At 36.7% G+C, this 21,186-nt stretch overlaps 1 protein-coding gene across 4 annotated transcripts in view; it reads left to right on the forward strand.

The window, feature by feature from the left end:
- RNF145 (ring finger protein 145) overlaps positions 1–19,538 on the forward strand; it is a 47,797-nt gene extending 28,259 nt beyond the window's left edge. For all 4 annotated transcript variants that reach the window (XM_036239924.1, XM_036239927.1, XM_036239925.1 and 1 more), the window contains exons 5-11: positions 210–445; positions 3,196–3,371; positions 6,889–7,029; positions 10,191–10,373; positions 14,975–15,122; positions 15,981–16,337; positions 18,577–19,538. In XM_036239924.1, the coding sequence (XP_036095817.1) occupies positions 210–445; positions 3,196–3,371; positions 6,889–7,029; positions 10,191–10,373; positions 14,975–15,122; positions 15,981–16,337; positions 18,577–18,963 (1,628 nt within the window). In that variant the 3' untranslated portion in view covers positions 18,964–19,538. The remainder of the gene's footprint in view (positions 1–209; positions 446–3,195; positions 3,372–6,888; positions 7,030–10,190; positions 10,374–14,974; positions 15,123–15,980; positions 16,338–18,576) is intronic.
- The last annotated feature ends 1,648 nt before the right edge of the window (positions 19,539–21,186 follow it).

Raw genomic sequence — 21,186 nt, forward strand, 5'->3', positions numbered from 1 at the left:
ATTTGTGCTGCTTTATTCAATCCTATGGAATTGCTGCTCAAAATTCATAGAACACGTGACTCTGTAATTACGGTCAGATGAAGTTAAAATTGATCTAAGATCTTAATTAGACGTTTTTAAAAGCTGTGTTATCATCCTTGTTGACAGTGAATACTGTTTTTATTTTGTGGATACCAAATCTCAAAAATGCCTTTTCCTCCCCGTTTTAGGTCAGTTGGTGGTATGTACTTTGTGCTCCTGTGTCATGAAAACGAAGCAGATTTGGCTCTTTTCCGCTCACATGCTTCCTCTGTTAGCACGGCTCTGCCTTGTTCCTTTGGAGACCATTGTTATCATCAACAAATTTGCTATGATTTTTACTGGATTGGAAGTTCTCTATTTTCTTGGGTCTAATCTTTTAGTACCTTATAACCTTGCTAAGTCTGCCTACAGAGAATTGGTTCAGGTAAGACTGACCACTGCACACAGGTAGATAAAATTCTGCATTTATATTACATACGTTAAAGATATAGTTCATTTTTATCTTACAATTGGTCATGGTAACATTCTGTGTGATGGTTTCAAGATAGCAACTATTTTCAACCCAGTTATGAACACATGAGCTCTTTAGTTAGGAAGTTCCATTGAGAGGCAATACCTTAAAGGGAAGTGATTTCTCTGCGTTTTTACTTTGGTGCTGCTGTTTGTTAGCTGTGTAACCTGTAACCTGGGAATGGCCACTTACCTTCGCTTATCTGTAAAGTGGAACTAATAATAGCAGATGACTTAATTTTTAGGGTTGCTTTGCTTTGAGATTCACATAGTTCAGTGCCAGGCAGACAATGTTCATTATGTATTTAAACTGTTGTAATGAAGACAAAAATAATATAGAATTAAATACCTGGAGGTCAAATCCTGTTGTTTTTTCCTGATTAAAGTCCCACTGTAAGGGCAGTTTTTCCCGTGTTTGCTTAACTGAGAAGTTAAACAGTAACAAGAGGAATTTCGTTTAGTTATAGTACTTCAACTGACTTGCCAAAATAACATGCTTCTGTCTCCTTTTTTCAAACTTTGCTATCTAAATCATTATTCCCAAACAGTAGATGTTCAGGAGATAAATATTCTATTTGATTTAATCAAGAAGTTGCAGCATGTTATATAAAATAGAGCTTAAAACTGACCTTGGTGTAAAAAGAGTGTTGAAATGGCACAGTCAAATTCTGCCTTTTGACTGTGTGTATATGACCTTAAGGTACAGGAAGATATAAGGTTAACCAAACATACTAAGTGAAGCAGGTTTTTGTGTTGTTGTGGCCCCAGGGGCAGATTTCCCAGAAAAATATTTTCTAATCTCTTGGCCTGTGCCTAATTCTGCCTAATTCTTCCTTCTTTCCTGTCTTACACAATGTTGGGCCTTTCCTGAAAGTAGATCTCCCAAAGACGAGGTTACTTTCAGTCTCTCCTGGAAGAGCTGCTTTAAGAGGGAAGGGTTCGCCTTGTCTTCAGTGAGAGAATGACAGATTTAATTTGTGTATTTTCTTCTTTGAATTCAATCTCGTGGAGCTATCCTAGTTTGTAAGAAATAGTAGATATTGAGTCAGTATTAATGGGACACTTTATTTAATCACCATGAGGACAAAGCCTCCATTTTTCACTGTCATGTTTACCCTCTTGGTTGCCATGAGATTCGTGCATCATTTGGTGTTGTAGTTGAAAACACATTATAGGTTATAAAGTTCATGGACCTGGAAAGAATTTGATAAGCAAGAAGTAAAAAATGATAGTTTTTTTTGTGTGTGTTTGTGTGTGTGTGTGTGTGTGTGTGTGGTCTGTTCCTTGAATGGAAAGAAGAGAAAATACTCTCTACCTCTCAATGATCAGTTTGCTACTGATAATAATTTTACAGCTAGTTGAGCAATTTCCTTTTTTTGTCCCCCAGTATTTTCTACCTGGGGAAAGAGGTTAATCTTGACTAGATTTTAGAAAAAAGAATCTGATTTGCAGATGGAAAGAATTTAAATTTAGAATAATCTGCAAGTCAGTATTATTTTAACTTAATACTTAAAGATTTTTACCTACCTAGAGAGATACTAATTAGAAACCAGAAGAGCTTTGCAAGTCTGTGTATTTTAATTGAAGGTCTTTTTAGTCTATTGAAACATCACATTAAGAGTTCCAGTAAGACCAGTTGACTGCTTGGGTTAGAGCATGAGGCTTGCCTGGGAGAACCCTGTTGTGGTCCTTGGTTTACTAACTCCAGAAACTTGGTTACATATATGCGTTTAGGCTAACTCAGATTATGAGAAGCAATTGCATGGGAGATTGTTTTATAAACTAGAAAACTAATTGACTTAAGGTAGATTAATAAACATTTTTTTAGGTGGACCTTGTTTCCTGGTGTTAATATACATAGCAAACCAAATTGAGAAGTGCTGCTTGATAAATACAAAGGGGAGCAAAGGGAAAAACTCACAAATTATCTGGAGTGGGAAAAACTTGCTAATTATTTTGGTTTCATATTAGAGTGAACCTCTCGGGTGATTATTTTATCTTTCATCAAACTATTTCTCACCTGTGTTATTCCTGAATAAACCCTGAAAAATTCTTCCTTGTACATGTAGTCCTGATCATTTTGATTAGATATGGGTAAGTTTTCCAAGTCTTCTGGTATTGCCTTTGATGTCGTTTTGCCCTGCGTGTGATTTTATCCCTGAACTGCTAGGGCAAGTGACTGTTGCTATGTGATGAGTGTGTGTCAAGTGTTAATAATAATGCAAAAGTAATTAAATTTTAAAAAATAAGTTAGCATGCCCAGCCGGTGTGGCTCAGTGGTTGAGCATTGACCTGTGCACAAAGAGGTCACTGGTTTGATTCCCGGTCAGGGCACATGCCCAGGTTGTGGGCCAAATCCCAAGTGGGGGGCATGCAGGAGGTGTCCAGTCGATGTTCTCTCTCATCAATGTTTCCATCTCTCTCTCCTCCTCCCTTTTCTCTAAAATCAATAAAGAAAAAAAAAATTTTTTTTTAAATAAAAAATAAGTTAGCATTATTTGCTAACTACATGTGTAGAGCTAACTTTAAAAGAACTTACCTGAAACAGTCTTGCATTAAAAGCATTTTAGTTTTTCTCTCTAAGTACTTTAAAACTAACTCTTGTGCTTGAAATTATTTAGTGATGTGCTACAAGATGTTTTCCTGTCTTATTTTCTTATTCAGGTAGTGGAGGTATATGGTCTTCTTGCCTTGGGAATGTCCCTTTGGAATCAGCTGGTGGTCCCTGTACTTTTCATGGTTTTCTGGCTCGTCTTATTTGCGCTTCAGATTTACTCCTACTTCAGTACTCGAGATCAGCCTGCATCTCGGGAGAGGCTTCTTTTCCTTTTCCTGACAAGGTAATTAATGGCAGCTTCTGGTACTGCCCTTAACCTTAGGAAGAGAACACTGAGCTAGGAATAGTGCATTTTGCAAGTTAACTTTTATCAGTCATATTATAATACTTCATATTTAATTAAGATAGGATTTTCATTCAGTGGCTGCCCAGGTCTGGTGATGCTGGGAGGTGCTAATATAATAATGGTGGTATATTTGGCTTGCAATAAGGACCAAAGTGCAGCAAGTAATTTGTGAAAAGGTATGTAAAAAATTTTTAAGTTGAAATATTGTCAATAAAAGAAACATGTTACTAAAACTATCATTTATTGAGTATTTAATATGTGCTAGTCACATATTAACACTTTTTTCTGATACTTAATCTTTTCTGAAATCCTGAGACATAGGTGCCTTTGTTATTACCATTTTATAGCTGAGCAAACTATACCAATTCACTCAGGTGATGCTGCTAAAAGAAGCAGCGCTGCCCTGAAACTCCATCTGAGTTTATACCCTGTGACTTACCTATGTGCTTTCACTATGCCCTGTGGTTTTCAGTGTTTACTTCATTGTTGAGATAGAGTCAAATAATTGGTGAAATGAGTATATTTTAGTATTTTACTGTTTAACCCAAAGGAATTCTAAGGTTTTTAAGATTTAGTATGAAAAAAAAATGTCTTAAGTCATTAGAACTTTTCCCACTTCCCTGTTTTTGCTGTGAGGTTATCCTAGATCCATACTTGTCATTTTCCACTCTGAGTTTGAATCTCAAGCCCTCAGAATCTAGCACATGGGTACATATCTTTGTTCCCTGGCTCATTGTTTCCTTAAAAGGCAAGAATGAAACTGTCCTCCTGGAAAGTAAATATAGGTAGATTAAAGTTTTGAGTTTTAGTTAATAAAACCATTATTTCTCAGCCATCCAAAATAATGGAACACTGTGTACTAAGTGGTACAGGGAATGAGAAGTTTAAGACAAATTTAAGGTCCTTAAGAAGTGTGTTATTTGTTGAGATTGAAAATGTTATACCAAGTTAAATATTAATAAAAATGTCATGGGGCAGTACCTGTGTTAACAAGAAAATAGAATAAACTTGGTGCTGAGTCAGATTTTATATTTTCTGAAAATAACACTTTTAATTGATAAGTAACTTCTATAAACATGCAATAAATTGGCATCAAACTCATTTTAATAGCCCATTATTAACTAAATTTTATCGCTGTTTACTTTTATGTAAGTATTTTTAGAGGTTTTATGTAGAATTTTAAATGATCAATAAAGTAACCGAATTTAGAGAGGGAAATAAAATCCTGTGGTTAGAGTAATAACCTAAGTGTGACTCTAGGGTTGGCTGTGTTTTAAACCAGATTGTTATCCATTGAAAAGCACAACCGAATGAAGTGTAGCTTAGTGCAGTAAGTAGGCTCAGTAATCAGTAAACTGTGAATGAATTTGGACTTAGTTACAAAGTAAGAAAATAATACTGAAATTTTAGATGAGGTGTAGATATATTGCCAAACCACTGTTTCTCTCTATTCCTTTTTTATACATAGGATAGGTTGATCCTCAAAGTAAGAATGCTTTTATTTGGTTTTTAATAGAGAAGTTCCCATAGGGTTTTTTGATTAATTTATATCTCTGCAAGCATTGTTCTTTGGCCTTCTTTTTTTTTTTTTGGTGGTATGTGCCCCCAGCAAGAACCAAACCTGGGACTCTCTGGTCCGCAGGCCGACGCTCAACTGCTGAGCCAAACTGGCCAGGGCTCTTTGGCCTTCTTGATGCTCTTGTGTGCCAAGTTATATTTGTGTGTTGCTTTGCCAAAAAACAATTTATTTACAAAAAGGAGGATTGCAAGTTTATCAGAACAACCTGACTAAACAAACCAACAAAAACGCATATGCAAACTAAAAAGAAGTCTCTCTTGCAGCTAGAAAATAGAAACTAAAATCAATAAAATGTCTCATTGAAGAGAGAGTGGAAGAAAAAGTTTTATAAATTTCCCAAACTCTTTCACTTCCCCAGAGGTTGAAACCTTTTGATTTCTTTAGTTTGTTCTCTTTTAAAAAATAACACCATGTTCGTTTCTGAAGTAAGAGAAAAAGAATGTGCTCTTCTTGAAAATGTTATTGAATCATATTCTTTGAGTGTAAAAGATTTCTCAATGTAGAGACAAGAATATTATGGACCTTCAATAAAACTTTGAGATTTTTCCAATGAGAATGAAGTAAAATTTTTAGTATTATTTTCAGCCACAATTTTTCTATTTTTTTATTACTGGACACTTTAAACATGTTATATAATGATTCTCTAAGAAAAATGTCAAGCATTTCATAAATTAGATTTGTAAGAATGCCATATAATTATTTCTTTTTATCTATCAACCACCATGATTGGTAGATATTTTCATTCCTAACATAAAGCTAGACATTTTTCTCATTATAATATACATTGGTCTGCATAAAATTAGATATTTTCCCATAAAAACTAGCTTGTAAGCAGTTGTGTAGGAAGGATAACTGCATAGCAGACACATGATAAGACATGGTGCTACCTCGTAAAGAATAGGTATGATTTCCCTGAATGAATTTCTCATCCATCCAAATGAAATTCTTCACTGAAGTCCTAAAACTGAACATATAGTGCTTTGAACATTTTTTAAGATGCTGTATAAATGCTAAATCCAAATTATTGGTACATAATATTACATAGATTTGCAAAATACTTGTAAGTTAATATCTAATAGGCTCAATGAAACCAGTGAACATATTTCCATAAAATATGAAAGTATTTCCAAGGTTTAGTGTAAGGTCTTCCAATTCTCCTTCTAAGTGATATTCTTAGCAGACTTTTATGTTAAATATCAGTAATACAATTATTTTTAAATGGTCTTGAGCTATATTCTTGGCATGCTTCTGAGATAACTCAGAATAAAATGAATTGATCTAAACCTAAATTAAATTAAACTAAACCTAAATACATTAATTTTAAAGCACCAACAGGATGGAAGACTATTGAAATGAGGTGCATCGGGGCGTCAAAGTCCATACAGACCCTGTCCAATAGTAGTTTGGTCAAATAAGGAGTTTTGACTAGTAACCACAGTAGCAGTACAGTCTGAACATTTTGAACAGCCAGCATTTCTTAGAAGGAACAGTGGACAGTTATAAATGTTTCTTTTGAATATCACCAGTATGTTAATTATGTGTTTCTTAAAGTTTGAACAAGATTTAAGCCCTGGGAATTTTGAGGAGATGATGCTTTTGAAGGAGATACTAGATAAATAAAAATAAAGAAGACTTTGTTTCAGATTTAGTGCTGTGTACTGAATATTTGCCAAAGGGGTAAGAAAATGTAGGTTAGGATAATAAGAATGTATTAAAATTATTAATAGAGTGGTTAGAAGATGTCATCTGAAATTTTAGTTTAGAGTGTTTTCATTAATGAGGATCAGAATAAGTTTGGCAGTAATTTAAAAGCTTAAGATGTTTTTATTCCAAATAGAAAATTTTTATCTGTCAACATCTCCCCTTTTCTTCTAGTATTGCTGAATGCTGCAGCACTCCTTATTCTCTTCTGGGTTTGGTCTTCACAGTTTCTTTTGTTGCCTTGGGTGTCCTAACACTCTGCAAGTTTTACTTGCAGGGTTATCGGGCTTTCATGAATGATCCTGCCATGAATCGGTAAGTTCTTTACTTTGAGTATCTCTAGAAATTTAAATCTTATATATAACTTGAAGAAGTAATGATACATTTTTTCGTCGATGAATTTTAGAGGAAATGGAGTTTTGAAGAGTTTTTTGTTTTTGGAATGGTTGCAACATTTGGATTAAAATATGAAAAAAATAATTAAATTTTTGTGTATAAAAGATGATTTTTATTCTCTGTACATAACTGTATATTGGACAGCTCCCTTCTTTAAATTTGTTTTAGAGATTTCTGACAGCTTGTTTTTCTCTTATTTAAAGTGTAGCCCTATTAAAATCAGATTTCTATATTTGATACTTTCTTAAAGTTTTGTTAATATTTGAACATAATTTTGATACTAATTGAAGTTTCAAAAGATGCATTAATGAGAAGGCATAATATTTAATCTAGTGGTTACTGAATTACTAAGATCAGGTATTGGAAACTCTATTTCTAAAACTTGTCATGATTCCTGTTATTTTAATATAGAAGTTCATTTATATATGTTTATATAATCTCTTCTTAAAATACTTAACTTTTATGGATTATTTTAGAATTAGTAGGTGGTGAATACCTTGTAAATTGGGGGAAAGTTTTTCTTGGGGGGTGTATATTTTTTTTATGACAGAAAATTAAAAAACAAACCTGTGCTCCATAATCTTTCTGCCAGTCCCAGCCAACACCTTTGTAATAGGAAAAAAGGGGGGAGGGCAAGAAAGAAAAGTAACTTGTGTAAGTTCACAAAATTTATACCATTCAAAAATTACAAAATAGGAAATGACACTTCCTCCTACTACTTCCCATTTCCTCTCTCCAAAGGTAATAATTCTCCCTGGTTATTTTTTAAAATATTTTTATAGATTTTTAGAAGGGGGGGGGATATCGATGGGAGAGAGAAACATCTGTTGGCTTCCTCCTGCACACCCCCTGCTGGGGATCAAGCCCACAAACTGGGCATGTGCCCTGACCTGGAATACAACCGGGTCCTCTCAGTTCATGGGACAACGCTCAGTCCACAGAGCCACACTGGCTGGGCTGTCCATGATTATTTGACAATTTCTTTTTAAAACATTTTCTCCTTCTTTTTCAATTACAGCTGACATACAATATTATATTTGTGTCAGGTGTATAACGTAGTGATTAGACATTTATATGCGTTACGAAGTATTCACCCCAATAAATCTAGTACCCATTTGACACCATACGTAGTTATTACAATATTATTGATGATATTTTCTCTGTTGTACTTTAAATACTTATGACTATTTTAATTTTTTTTTTTTTTTTTATCCTCACCCGAGGACATTTTTGCATTTTTTGTTCAGACAGAGCAGGAGGGAGAGAGAGGAAGAGAGAGAGAGAGAAACATCGATGTGAAGGGACACATCGAGTGGCTGCCACTCGCACGACCAACCAGGGCCGGGGACAAACTGCAACCAAGGCACGTGCCCTTAGCGGGAACCGAACCCGGGTCTCTGTACCGCAGGCCGACGCTTCAACCGCTGAGCCAAACCAGCCAGGGCCTATTTTAATATTTTTTATAGGAAAAAGTGCATGTTCATTTATTTTTTGGTTCATTTCTGCGTGCTATACACACTATTGTGCACCTTATTGTTTTACTTAATATGTTTCAGATAGTGGTTTTTAAATTTTATTTTAATATATATAGTTACGGCCCTGGCCGGTTTGGCTCAGCGGTTGGAGCGTTGGCCTGCAGACCAGAGAGTCCCGGGTTCAGTGCCCGCTAGGGGCATGTACCAAAAAACAAAAACAAGCAAACAAAAAATACCTATAGTTACATCTCTCTGTTTTTTGGTTAATTCTCACCTGAGGATATTTTTTCCATTGATTTTTAGTGAGTGGAAGGGAGGGAGGGAGAGGGAGAAAGAGAAAAAAAATACTTTGATGTGAGAGAGACACATCTATTAGTTGCCTCCTGAACACCCCTCAGTTGGGGATAGGATCGAACCTGCAACCCAGGTACATGTCCTTGATTGGAAATTGAACCAGATACCCTTTGGTGTGAGGGCTGATGCTCTAATCACTGAGCAACACCAGTCAGGGTGCATCTCATTCTTTTTGACGAAAGCACAAAAATATGGGTTTATCTCTTCTTCTTCTTTTTTTTTTTTTTTTTTGCTGTTAAAAAGTAATGTTATGAGTATCTTTATACATATCTCTTGTTTTTAAACCCTTAATTAGGCAAATTTCAAACCAACAAATCTGAGAGAATAGTAAAATGAACTCCCATGTACAGTCCTGTGTCAGGCCTGCCTGTTAACTCCACCCATCCTGTTCCCTCCTCCATTTGTTTGGAGTAAATCCCAGATATAATATCATTTACTCATAAATATTTCAGTCTGTAAATCTTTTGGAAAAACATAGCTACAATAGAATGTTTATTCCTAACAAAAGAATTACTTGACATCAAATACCCGGTTGATGTTCAGATTTCCCTAATTATCTAAAATGTTTAAAACATTTTGTGTGTTCAACTCAAGATCCAAATAAGACTTGTATTGCAATTGTTTGATATGTACTTAAGTAATTTTTGATATTTAGGTTCTTGCTGTCTCTGTATTATTTTCTTTCACTTTATTTATAGAAGACACCAGACAGTCCTGCTTCATTTTTCAGATTCTGGGTTTTGCTTATTGTATCCCCATGATGTCATATAACGTGTTTCATCATTCACTACATTTTCCTTGATACATATACCTTAACTTTTGTAGTGTAACCATAGGAAAAATTGTTGCCAGTAAATTTATTCATTTAAATTTATTAGCAAGTTTTTCTCCTGAAAGGTTTTATCTGTTTATGTCTCATGATGTAAATATGAATAATTCAGTGGATATCTAAGAATAGTAGAAGTATTTTGCTCATTATCCAAGTTTAGTTAGAATACTTTGTATCTTAGAAGTTGCTTTTTTTCTCTTTATTGAATGCTAAAGTAGTAGCTATTATTTTTGCTCATATAGTCAGTCATATTACTGTATAGTATTATGTTAATGTTATATAAGTTATTCTGATCAGGGCTTTTTTTGTCCAGTGATCACAAATATGTAACAACAGTCTAAGCCTTTAGGTTATTTTCTGTTGGAATTAAATGAGATTCTGATTATTGTTTGTTTGTTTTTCTGAAATTGTATGCTTTTTAGGGGCATGACAGAAGGAGTTACGCTATTAATCCTGGCGGTGCAGACTGGTCTGATAGAACTGCAGGTTGTTCACCGGGCATTCCTGCTCAGTATTATCCTTTTCATTGTTGTAGCTTCTATCCTCCAGTCTATGCTGGAGATTGCAGATCCTATTGTTTTGGCGCTGGGAGCCTCTAGAGACAAGTAAGAAACTTCCTAAAATAAGTTTTTATAATATGCTTTACATGAGATCATTGAAGATTTAGAGAATGTTTCCAGGCAGAAACTGGATGAATAATTGGTATTAACTTACCTGAGGACATTTTTGCATTTATGTTTGGATAGAGCAGGAGGGAGAGAGGGAGGAAGAGAAAGAAAGAAACATCGATGCAAGAGGGACACGTTGACTGGTTGCCACCCACACACCACCAACCGGGGGCCGGGACAAACCACAACCGAGATACATGCCCTTAGGGGGAATTGAACCCGGGACTCTCTGGTCCGCAGGCTGAAGCTCTAACTGCTGAGCCAAACTGGCCAGGGCTACATTTTTATTTTTCTTACATGGCTGACTTTTCTGTTTTGGTTTTTCTCTCAAGATTCCTATAGTTAAAAGTCACACATCAAGGCTTTGTATAACAAATCAGCTTTTCTTCAGAGAAATTTAATACTTTTTATAATTGTCCAGTTTTAAAATGAAGAAAGAGCATAACATTTAGACTAGTAAATACAACAAATAATACATCATTTCATTCTGTGTAATGCTAAAGGAAAGAAAGCATTGAGAAATGTAAACGAAGGAAAAAGACTGTGAGGCAGTCGTAGAGATAGGCATTTATGGATTAACAGCCTCATCTGATGGTCCTTTAGACAGCTGTGATTTAGTGAGGTTATAATGGGGATTCTCGACACCTTATGGTACCAGGTAAAATTAATAGCTGGACTCATGTTCATCTCATAGAAATTTTAAGGAATAAATATTGTTAATTTAGCTCTTTAAGATACTATTTTGGCTTATTATAGTTTATATAAGGACATTCTATAAGGAATTGCTTAAAATTCAGTGCCACTGTTTTTTTCCAGCATCTGTCTACACTGATTATTGGTTATTGAAATACCTGATTTTATTGCCTCTTTCGTAGTGTTTAATGAGTAAGGGAGCAGGCAATGTTTTGGGAGATAGAATTTTGACAGCAGATTTTTAGAACTTTCCAAATTAGCATTTTAATTATAGTTGATCAGATTTATCTGTTTATCCCAGATAAGAAATCCTTCTGAGGTTTCTTAGAAGCATTTGAACTGTTGAACTCAATGGTGAACTCAGTTAATAGCCACTTAAATTGGGTTATTTTTTTTAATTGATTTTTTTTTTTTTTTAGAGAGAGAGGAAGGGAGAGAGACAGACAGAAACATTGATGTGAGAAACTTTTATTGATTGGCTGCCTCCTGCATGGCCCCTACTGGGGTTGGAGCCCGCAAACCAGGCATGTGCCCTGACCGGGAATTGAACTGAGGCCTTAAGCCCATGGGACAATGCTCAATCCACGAACCACACAGGCCAGGTTAAATTGGGTTATTTTTGAGTTAAGTACTATTTTGTCATCTCTGGGAATATCCTTTAGTACTAATTAATCAAGCATATATTAATAAGATTAAGATAATAGTGTTGAAAGTTTGGGCAAGAGAAAGAAAAAAATACATAATTCCACTATCATAAGATTTTTATTGAAATTTAACTGCTTAAATAAAGGCTATATGTATATGTATATATGTATGTTTGTGTATATATGTATAAGACACAAAAATTAGACATAAATTTAAACCTTTGCATAATGTATATACTTTTCTGTATAGGTATACAAATATATGTTTGTGTATATATGTATATATATTTCTACTTCATATAAATGGATCATAGCTTGATTTTAAAAAATACATTTAAAGTTTTAAGGTAATTTGCCCTATTGAAGAAAGTGATTTGTAATTTATCACCTAGCATAGTATAACTACTGCTACAGTAGTTTCTTTCTGCCTGCTTTTTTTAAACAAATCAAATTATATTTTGAATCTCAAAGCAGAGCTACTGACAGGTTTATAGTTGTTCCTTAACTTCTGATAATATAAATGTTTGGCAAGAAATGATGTAAAACACTTCCCAAAACTACCAGCTTTAATTTTTCCCGTATTAATAATTCACTTTCTTCTCTGACTTACTAGTTATAGATAGACCACACAGTATACTCTGTGTGTGGTCACTTTTCCTCTCTCCACCTGTACTGTAGTTAAAGAGGAAGGATGGTTTTTGCTACTTTTTTGCCCCCTTGAGATGCTTTGCATAGATTTGAGAACATATTACAGATGCTGATATTTAATTAAAACAGCTTAATTTTATTGCAGACATAAGCTTTAAACTATTTTGGTTGAAATCCACATTTCCTCATAATGATTTTAAATCATTACATGATAATTTTAAGTTTCACTATTCAGTTTACATAGCTTGTAAATGAGTTTTGTTTTTACCAGAGGGGAAAGCTATCTGGGGGCCATGTTGATTTCTTTCTAGATTTGTGATCTCTATGTTAAAAAATTACTTTAACTTTGGTTTTTATTATTTACCCAGGAAATGGGAGTGTCTAGTATCTTTTTCCCCTTAATCTCTTGTGGATATAATAAAGTCCTACATCATTCTATTTGCTTATAAATTGGGTCTATAGAGTAAATAGTTTTATAAGTAAACGTGTAGTGGGTAGAAATTACTTTCTTTCTATTGCACACAAAGCTTTTTCTAAGTTCTGCTTAAGGTACTTGTTGGGGAGGGTTTTTGTATGTTTATCTTTTAGATGTTGGTATACAATCTGTCTTAAATTTGGGTACATTTAAGGAATGAACTATATTACAATGTATGAAGAGGTAAACAAAAGAAAAAATTGTTTCTTTTGGTTTGGCTAGTGATTTTCAACCTTTCTCATCTCATGGCACACACAAACTACTAAAATTCTGCAGCATAGTAGAAAATATATTTTTTGCCGATATGCCCCCCAAAAATAAGTATTTTGATAAATTCACACCAGACAGCTTTTGTTGTGTTAGCTGTTGTGATTTTTAAATTTGATAATGTAAAGGAAAAGAGGTCAGTGCCCCTGACTAAATAGTCAGGTATTGCAGGTTTTAAAAATTCTTGCAGCACCCCAATTCAGAATTGCTGCCTTTGGCCATAACTAGAGTATTCTCCTGTGTGTTCTTTTGCTGTTGACAACAAGTAGGGTTCAAGTGTAATTGGAAACAAATCTAAGTCTAAAGAAATCTCTTAATTTGTTGTATGTCTTAAAAGCATCAAGTTAGCCCTGGCTGGTTTGGCTCAGCGGTTAGAGCGTCCACCTGCGGTCCGGAGAGGCCCGGGTTCGGTTCCCGCTAAGGGCATGTATCTCGGTTGCAGTTTGTCCCCGGCCCTGGTTGGTCGTGCGGGTGGCAGCCACTCGATGTGTCCCTTTCACGTCGATGTTTCTCTCTCTCTCTTCCTCTCTCTCCCTCCCACTCTGTCTGTACAAAAAATGGAAAAATGTCCTCGGATGAGGATTAAAAAAAATAAATAAAACGTGGTTCTGTTTAAAAAAAAAAAAAGCATCAAGTTATACATGTAACTATTTCCCTTGAAATAATCATGATAACTTTTGTCCTGCTTACATCATAGGGCTTTGCACTTGGGTGAATAGATGGATAGGTAAGAAAAGGTAGTAATTCTTGGAAAATTGAAAAGTATAAAGCAAAAATAAATTTAAGTTATTTGGCACTTATTTCAAGCAAGTTTTTGTGCTTAGGAGCTGCTGTATGAATAAGGAATTACCCTTCTTTCAAGGAGTTAAATTTGAGCAATAAGACTTTTTAATGTGTGTGTACAAATATGTATACACACATACATATAACTTTTTTTAGAGTAGAATGTAAAGATACAAGTGAAATGTTAAGAGATATATAGATATATATTATATATAGTATATATAAATATATAATTAAAATAATAGTACAGTTTAGTGTGTGATTGGTACAGGTCTTAAGAATTCTGAGTAGTTGATTCCTAGATAAAGAATTTACGTTACCTGTGTATATGTATATATTTGTTTAGCTTGAATTAGCCTAAAGGGTTTAGAAAAAGAGAGATTGGAATGGGAGGCTTGTGTTTTTCTGGGAGCACAGATAATTAATCACATTTGATTATAGTGAGGAACAGATATCAACAAGCTTGGACCAAAAAATTGGGAGTGAAGGTCCTCAGATGCCAGGCTAGGAAGATTAGAGAAGGTATTGACCATATTTAGTTTTCCCCCAACCTCAGCAGATATGAGGATTAATATACCTGCTCATCAGAGAGCATTCCTCTTACTAGCCCTGCACTTACAGGAACAGAGGTTTTCATCAGTGGGCGGAGTGGGCGGGGTGATGCTGGCATATGACTTAAGACCACAAATTTTACTGTTAAAATTGTTAAGGTTTAATACTACAAAAGGCTGAAATTGCTTTCAAATAGCTAGGATTGGGAATGAAACTGAAAGCAGACTGTTGAGGAAAAGAAGAATTGATGGTACTTTGCAGCTGGCTGAGTGTGGAGACTGAGAGAAAAGGAATGAGTCAGGTGGAAATACCAAGCCTACGCAGGACCTGCTCTGCTCTAGAGCAGTAACCGGCCCGGCGAAGGGTGCTCAGGACGGTACTTGTGAAGTGAAGCATGACAAACACCTATTAGTTGGTATGTAATGGCCGTGTTACTAGGTAACAGGCACTTTAAAAGAATACTTTTCTTTCTCTAGGAGTTTATGGAAACACTTTCGTGCTGTGAGCCTTTGTTTATTTTTACTGATATTCCCTGCTTACATGGCTTACATGATTTGCCAGTTTTTCCACATGGATTTTTGGCTTCTTATCATTATTTCTAGCAGCATTCTTACTTCTCTTCAGGTAAGCCTAGAATTAATTAACTTTATATAATAACTGGAACTTTTTCAGGATTCATGACTATAAGTGGCCTATTCAGGTGATTACTTGCCACCCTGTTTTACCAGAATATGTTACATTTATTTGAGTATAGGAGTTTGAAGGTAGGTTATTAAAACACTAGACTGCCTTATCACTGTATTATTTTTTATCAAGGTAACAAATATACTTTCTCTTTTTTGAAGTGGTATGATACAGACCTGTCATGTAAATTGTAAATTGATGAAATAACTATAAAATATTAGAATATTTTAGCACTTGTTTGGAGCACCTTTTTTTAGAAGATACCCATTCAGAAATATTCGTGGTTTCATGATATTTCTAAATACATGACGTGTGTGTGACCCATACAGACACAGTATTGCCCTGAAAAGAATAAGCTTATTGTAACTAGAAGGTGGATCTTTGCTGCCTGGTCCGTAAGAAGTGAAAGAACGTGTAGCACTGGCAATGAAGATTTATTCATTGTTCCTTGTAGAAGTAACTGTTCTTTCAAAGTTGAGGAACAAGTCTGACAGACTTAGGAAAATTCAGATAGAATTTTTACGGGTTTTGGTGACCTAAGGAATAAGAGAAAGGGGCGAGTCAGAGAAAATTGATTACTAATCATAATCATTTTAGGAAAGTTACGTCTCAAAGTATGGCTTTTTGGTGTCTAATACCTGGATTACTGAGATCACCCACATTTTAATTATACCACTGTCTCCTTTAGATATTAACATGGCATCCAAAAGTATTAGGAATGTGTTAAATATTTATGAAGTCTGAAAAACCTTTGTTAGCGATCATATTCTGTTTTAACGTACATGCTTTTTCTTTCAGGTTCTGGGAACGCTTTTTATTTATGTCTTATTTATGGTTGAGGAATTCAGAAAAGAGCCAGTAGAAAATATGGATGATGTCATCTACTATGTGAATGGCACTTACCGCCTGCTGGAGTTTCTTGTGGCCCTGTGTGTGGTGGCCTATGGTGTCTCGGAAACCATCTTTGGAGAGTGGACAGTAATGGGCTCGATGATCATCTTCATCCATTCCTACTATAATGTGTGGCTTCGGGCCCAGCTGGGGTGGAAGAGCTTTCTTCTCCGCAGGGACGCTGTGAATAAGATTAAATCATTACCCCTTGCCACAAAAGAGCAGCTTGAGAAACACAACGATATTTGTGCCATCTGCTATCAGGTGAGTCGCACAGTAAGACTCCATTTGGGTGGGTCATACAGTGTATCCCTTGGGACTTGAGCCACATTATCTAGATTCAAGTTAAATTCCCAGGCAAAATTATCTCCTGTGTACAAAGAAAGTGGGCCTCAGAAATTATTAAACCTGATCAAATGTTTTCAGTTTATTTCTAAATTAAGTTTTTAACTTAGTCCCTCAAATTCTAATATATTGTTATTTTCAACATTATTGCTCACCAATAAATAAAGGAAAAACAGGTCAGGTGTATTTTATATTTTACTCCTGAATACATGTACACACACACATATATGCACTATCAAATATATATTATCACTCAGGAGTCAGCAGCTTCTGAAAAGTGGTGTGCCAAGGTTCTGACTCTTCCTTCTGGTATTCCCAGGGTGGGGAAGAGAAGTGTTCATTTACTTTACGTAGCTGGAGAGAGTATATGCTACCTGCTGGTTGATAGCTAGCTGCGATGAATACAAGCCTCTATGTGTGGGGTGGGGTGGGGTGGGGGCATAAGGTAGAGGCAACCAGTTGGTGTAGCATCGCAGTTGGCCTGCCTTTGGCACGTGTGCCATGTATAGCTGATTATCACCTTCTATTAAAAATGTAAAGATGGTATTTAAATCTGCTTGAAAATATAACAACAACAAAAAAAAGGCCTAGAGTTTAGTCACCAGTCACCTGTGCAAGGGGGTGGTTGAGTAGCAGCTTTTACATCTACACTGTAGTGTTGGGAGTGTGGACAGGAACTGTGGGCAACAGCAGGAGCTGTTCTTTAAAATCGCTCTCGGAGTGTAGGCGGGTGGAATAAAGCTGCAGAGTCAGTAAATACACAGGGAGTGTTCTCCCTCCAAGGCTGCTTTGCAGTTGCGAATAGGCTGTGTATATATTTGTGTTTAAGACCATCTAGAAGAATTTTTTTCTCAGTGTAAAATGTATTTATGTACCACTTTTTTATTGATACTAGATCATACTTTTGGGTACTAGCAAAATAGTTTTTGTCAGGTTGTTTTTGCATTTGACGGGACTGAGGCATGTAATGTAGGTTCTCCGAGTTAAGTGGTCCCTGTTTTAGTTCTTGCTCCTTGGTGCTTGGTACCTTGTCATGTGCAGGACCAAGCACAGCAATGACAGATTCGGGTCACAGCAGGTCCAGTGGCCTGTGTCTAAATATTCCTGCTCTGGGATTTCAGTCCTCTTTTTGTATTTTCTATTGTCACATCACTTTTTTTTGAGGTGCTTGAACTACCTGCTGATACCACACCGAAAATGGAAGTCAAATCGCTTAACTTCAAGCTGGCTGCTTTTCCTTGGATGGCTTTCTGCTTAAAAGTTGACCCCCAGCTCCACAACCAGTTCTTGGCAAGGAATTTCTAGAAATTTCTTGTTTTGGGGGCTGTAAATAAAACCAATGGTCAGTTCACCAAATGCAAAATCTTAAACTTCCTCAGCCTTGACCCCCAAACATGTCTTAAGTGAGGAATATTATGCAAAGCCTGCCACCTCGTGTTCCTGTGGTCATCGCACTTGAGTGTGCGTAAAAGTCACACGGGTGGCTTGCTGTGACTACAGATCTGTGAATGCCGTCTTCAGCTATCTTGATTCAGTTGTCAGCATCTGGCCTAAGCATATGCATGGTTCACAAGCGCTCTGGGTGGTTCTGATGCAAGTTGAGAAACACTGGCTTAGCTAGTACAGACCACATCTTAAAATCTGGATACATATGTTGAAATTGAAATTGTCACTTCCTTGCCAGTCCCCTGGTGTATTGTGGCTGATTTTGTCTCCTTGCTAACAATCTATCTCGTCATGGAATAATCTGTTCAGCTGTGGGGAAGTCCTGTCTTCATTAGATTTTCTGAGGTTCTGATGATACCTGTGCCTTAACGACGGAGACCCAGTGGTCACACTGTTACAGCTGTCACCCCGCTTTCCACACAAGGCAGGACCAGTTAAAGAGTTCATTTCTTCCTCACTTTTGGTTTTTACTTACTTTAAAAATTTATTTAGCCAGTGATTCTTGCATTATTTGTATAAGGGGTGGGGTGTGTCTGATGGCAAGAGGCTTATTACTGAAATATAAAATGAGTTTTAATCTAACATCTGTATTACAAATTTTCTTTGGGGAATTTGTGGGAGAGAAATGTTGCAACTCGTAACTTTTGAAGGTATCAGCAAATATTTTAGATAATAAATACTTAAGAGGTATCTTTATAATGCCCCCTTTTAGGACATGAAGTCCGCAGTGATCACGCCGTGCAGTCATTTTTTCCACGCAGGCTGTCTGAAGAAGTGGCTGTATGTCCAGGAGACCTGCCCTCTGTGCCACTGCCACCTCAAAAACTCCTCCCAGCTTCCTGGGGTGGGGGCTGAGCCGGCCCCACAAGCACAGGCTGGAGCCGAGCCAAATGTCGAGCTTCCGGAAGGGACTGGACCCCCAGATCAAGAGTGTCCTCCAGAGACTGGGAGGCAAGAAGGTTCCAGGGACAATAATGAGGGCATCGCCAAAAGATCAGATAGCCAGGAAGGGACTGGTGAGCCCAAGGAATATCCTCTTAGTGCAAAAGGTGGAGCATGTCCTGTTGAGGTCAGCCCAGAAGAGAAGCAGCAGGAGTAACGCTGTGGACTCAGGAGGGGAAGTTATTCCGGATGGATTTTGTGCTCAGATTTGAGGAACGAATGTATGATTAGGTAGGAAACTCGACATTCCAAGGATCTAATCCAGGAGAAGTACTTACTCTCAGTGGAGACCACCTGCTTTCATGCCCTTGACATTGTGGGAGAAATTTTGCAATGTATGCAAATCAAAATGTATTTATATATCCTGTGGTGATGCTTAGTAGAGGTTTGCCAAGGGAATTCTCAGCCTCAGCAACTTCAGAAACTGCTCCCTGACTTGTAAGGGATAAATAAAATCAGGTTTGAGTGTTTGAAAGGAGCTAAAGAAAGGAAGATAAAGAGCATGAGGACAGTCTGGGAAGAAGCAGGCAGAAGTGGAACTGGCATTTTACTTTCTATGGGGCAGGATCATTCTTTTATGGAATTTGAGTAGTGACCAGCCCCTTTCTCCAGCCCCGTTTCCCTCAGCTGATTGGAACTCAGTCTGGTGATTATTGAGTTTTGTACAGCACTGATTGAAATCAAAGATATAAAGGCGTCGATTGTATCCAGAGATTGAAACATGCTCATATTTTGTATGTGCTTTAGGGGAGGGGGGGGGCGGGCACTTGGGCCTTGAAGGTACATTCACGTACTCCGAGACTCTTGAACTTTCTGATGGAGTCTTCGCTACTTTGTGTATATGAAACTTTTGTTAATATATTGTATACTGTGTTGGCTGTGTGAAGTAAACTAAACCTCTAATGAACACTTTGGAGTCCACATTAGTGTGGGAGACCAAAGTGGGAAGGGCTTTAGGGCAATGATAAAGGCCTTGGTATACTTTTCAATCCTGTGTAATGTTTAATTCTTGCAACTGAATCAGAACAGTGTTAAATTATGGCAATATTTGCACTTTGGGAATGAGTACATAACGGTATGATCACACTCTGCAAATGCCACTTTTAAAACTGTTAATAGACTTTGCACCTTTTCTTTGACAAGGATGTGTCATATTTAAATTTTTACATTCATCATGGCTACAGGTAGAACTGGGGAGGGGGGAATGTAATTTTTTATGGGAATTTTGATATGAAAAGAAACTAGTCATTTATTTATACAATAGGCTTGGCTCAAAAAGTGTTTTTCAGACTCGGTATTCCTAATGTGGGATGTGACTTTATTTTATTTTTAGTAGCAAATTTGGATGTAGACGGACAGACATAGCTGAATGTCTTAATAAATTTAAATTTGAAGATAACTATTTTTATTCCTGTGATTATTGTTCTTATAAAGTGTTTTGTTGAAATTCTGTTCTTAGGGTTGTTTCTTTTAATCTTGATCCCTGTCTAAAATGCCCTGTAGATGACAAAACTTTCTGCTTGAAAAGGGGCTAGTTCTTAGCAATCTACATAGTGATAGCACAGCCCGCACTGCAACAGAGCATCGGGGGAGCTTTTTGAAAAAAGTACACTTTAAAAAACCCCACTTCAGACTTACTGAATCAGCTTTGGGGGAGCCCGAGAGTGTGCATTTCAGAGCTTTCTGGGTGATCTTGTCCAACTAGCTTGATGCCAGCACAGCTTCTCATTTAGATGAAAAGTGGCTAGACCAAAATGTATTTCTCCCTGGTGGAGCTCGAAGTCTCCCACCATCCTTGGGTGAGCCAGGTTAGACCACAAAACAGCAGGTGGCTCCCTCTAGTGGTGGTCAGGCCGTTGTCCAAGACCTAGCCGCGATCTCTGATTTAAAACTGATTTTCAGCCTTCGGGTAAATGGTACACATTCAAATATTAGACTTTTTGGTATCTTGTTTGAAGGAATTAAAATGGCAGATGCAGTTGAAATCATTTCTGGCATGGAACTTGGCCAGCCTTCAGCACTGTTAACACTACTGACCAAAGGACTCTCATGTAGACCTAAGGAAAAGTGTTCAGGTGTTTTAATAAAAGTAGAGACTTCTTTAGCACCAACTTTCACATTATACTACTCTTCTTTACCTCCTAATGACACGGAGTCCCCAGCTCTACTTGCCAAGTCACAGGATCCTCCCTGCTCAGCATCCTGGTGGACAGATAACAGTCTATCAGTGTGTATCCTTTTGTTTCAGTCGCGAGTCTCAGTGTCTTTAAGACAACAAAGGTTTATGTCTCACACACATTGCATATGTGTCTGTCTGCTTTGGGGCACACACTCAGGGATCTAGGCTGATGGAACAGCCACTATCTTGAACCTTCCTGAG

Source organism: Molossus molossus, unplaced genomic scaffold (assembly GCF_014108415.1).
Source record: "Molossus molossus isolate mMolMol1 unplaced genomic scaffold, mMolMol1.p scaffold_m16_p_4, whole genome shotgun sequence".
Taxonomy (NCBI): Eukaryota; Metazoa; Chordata; class Mammalia; order Chiroptera; family Molossidae; genus Molossus; species Molossus molossus.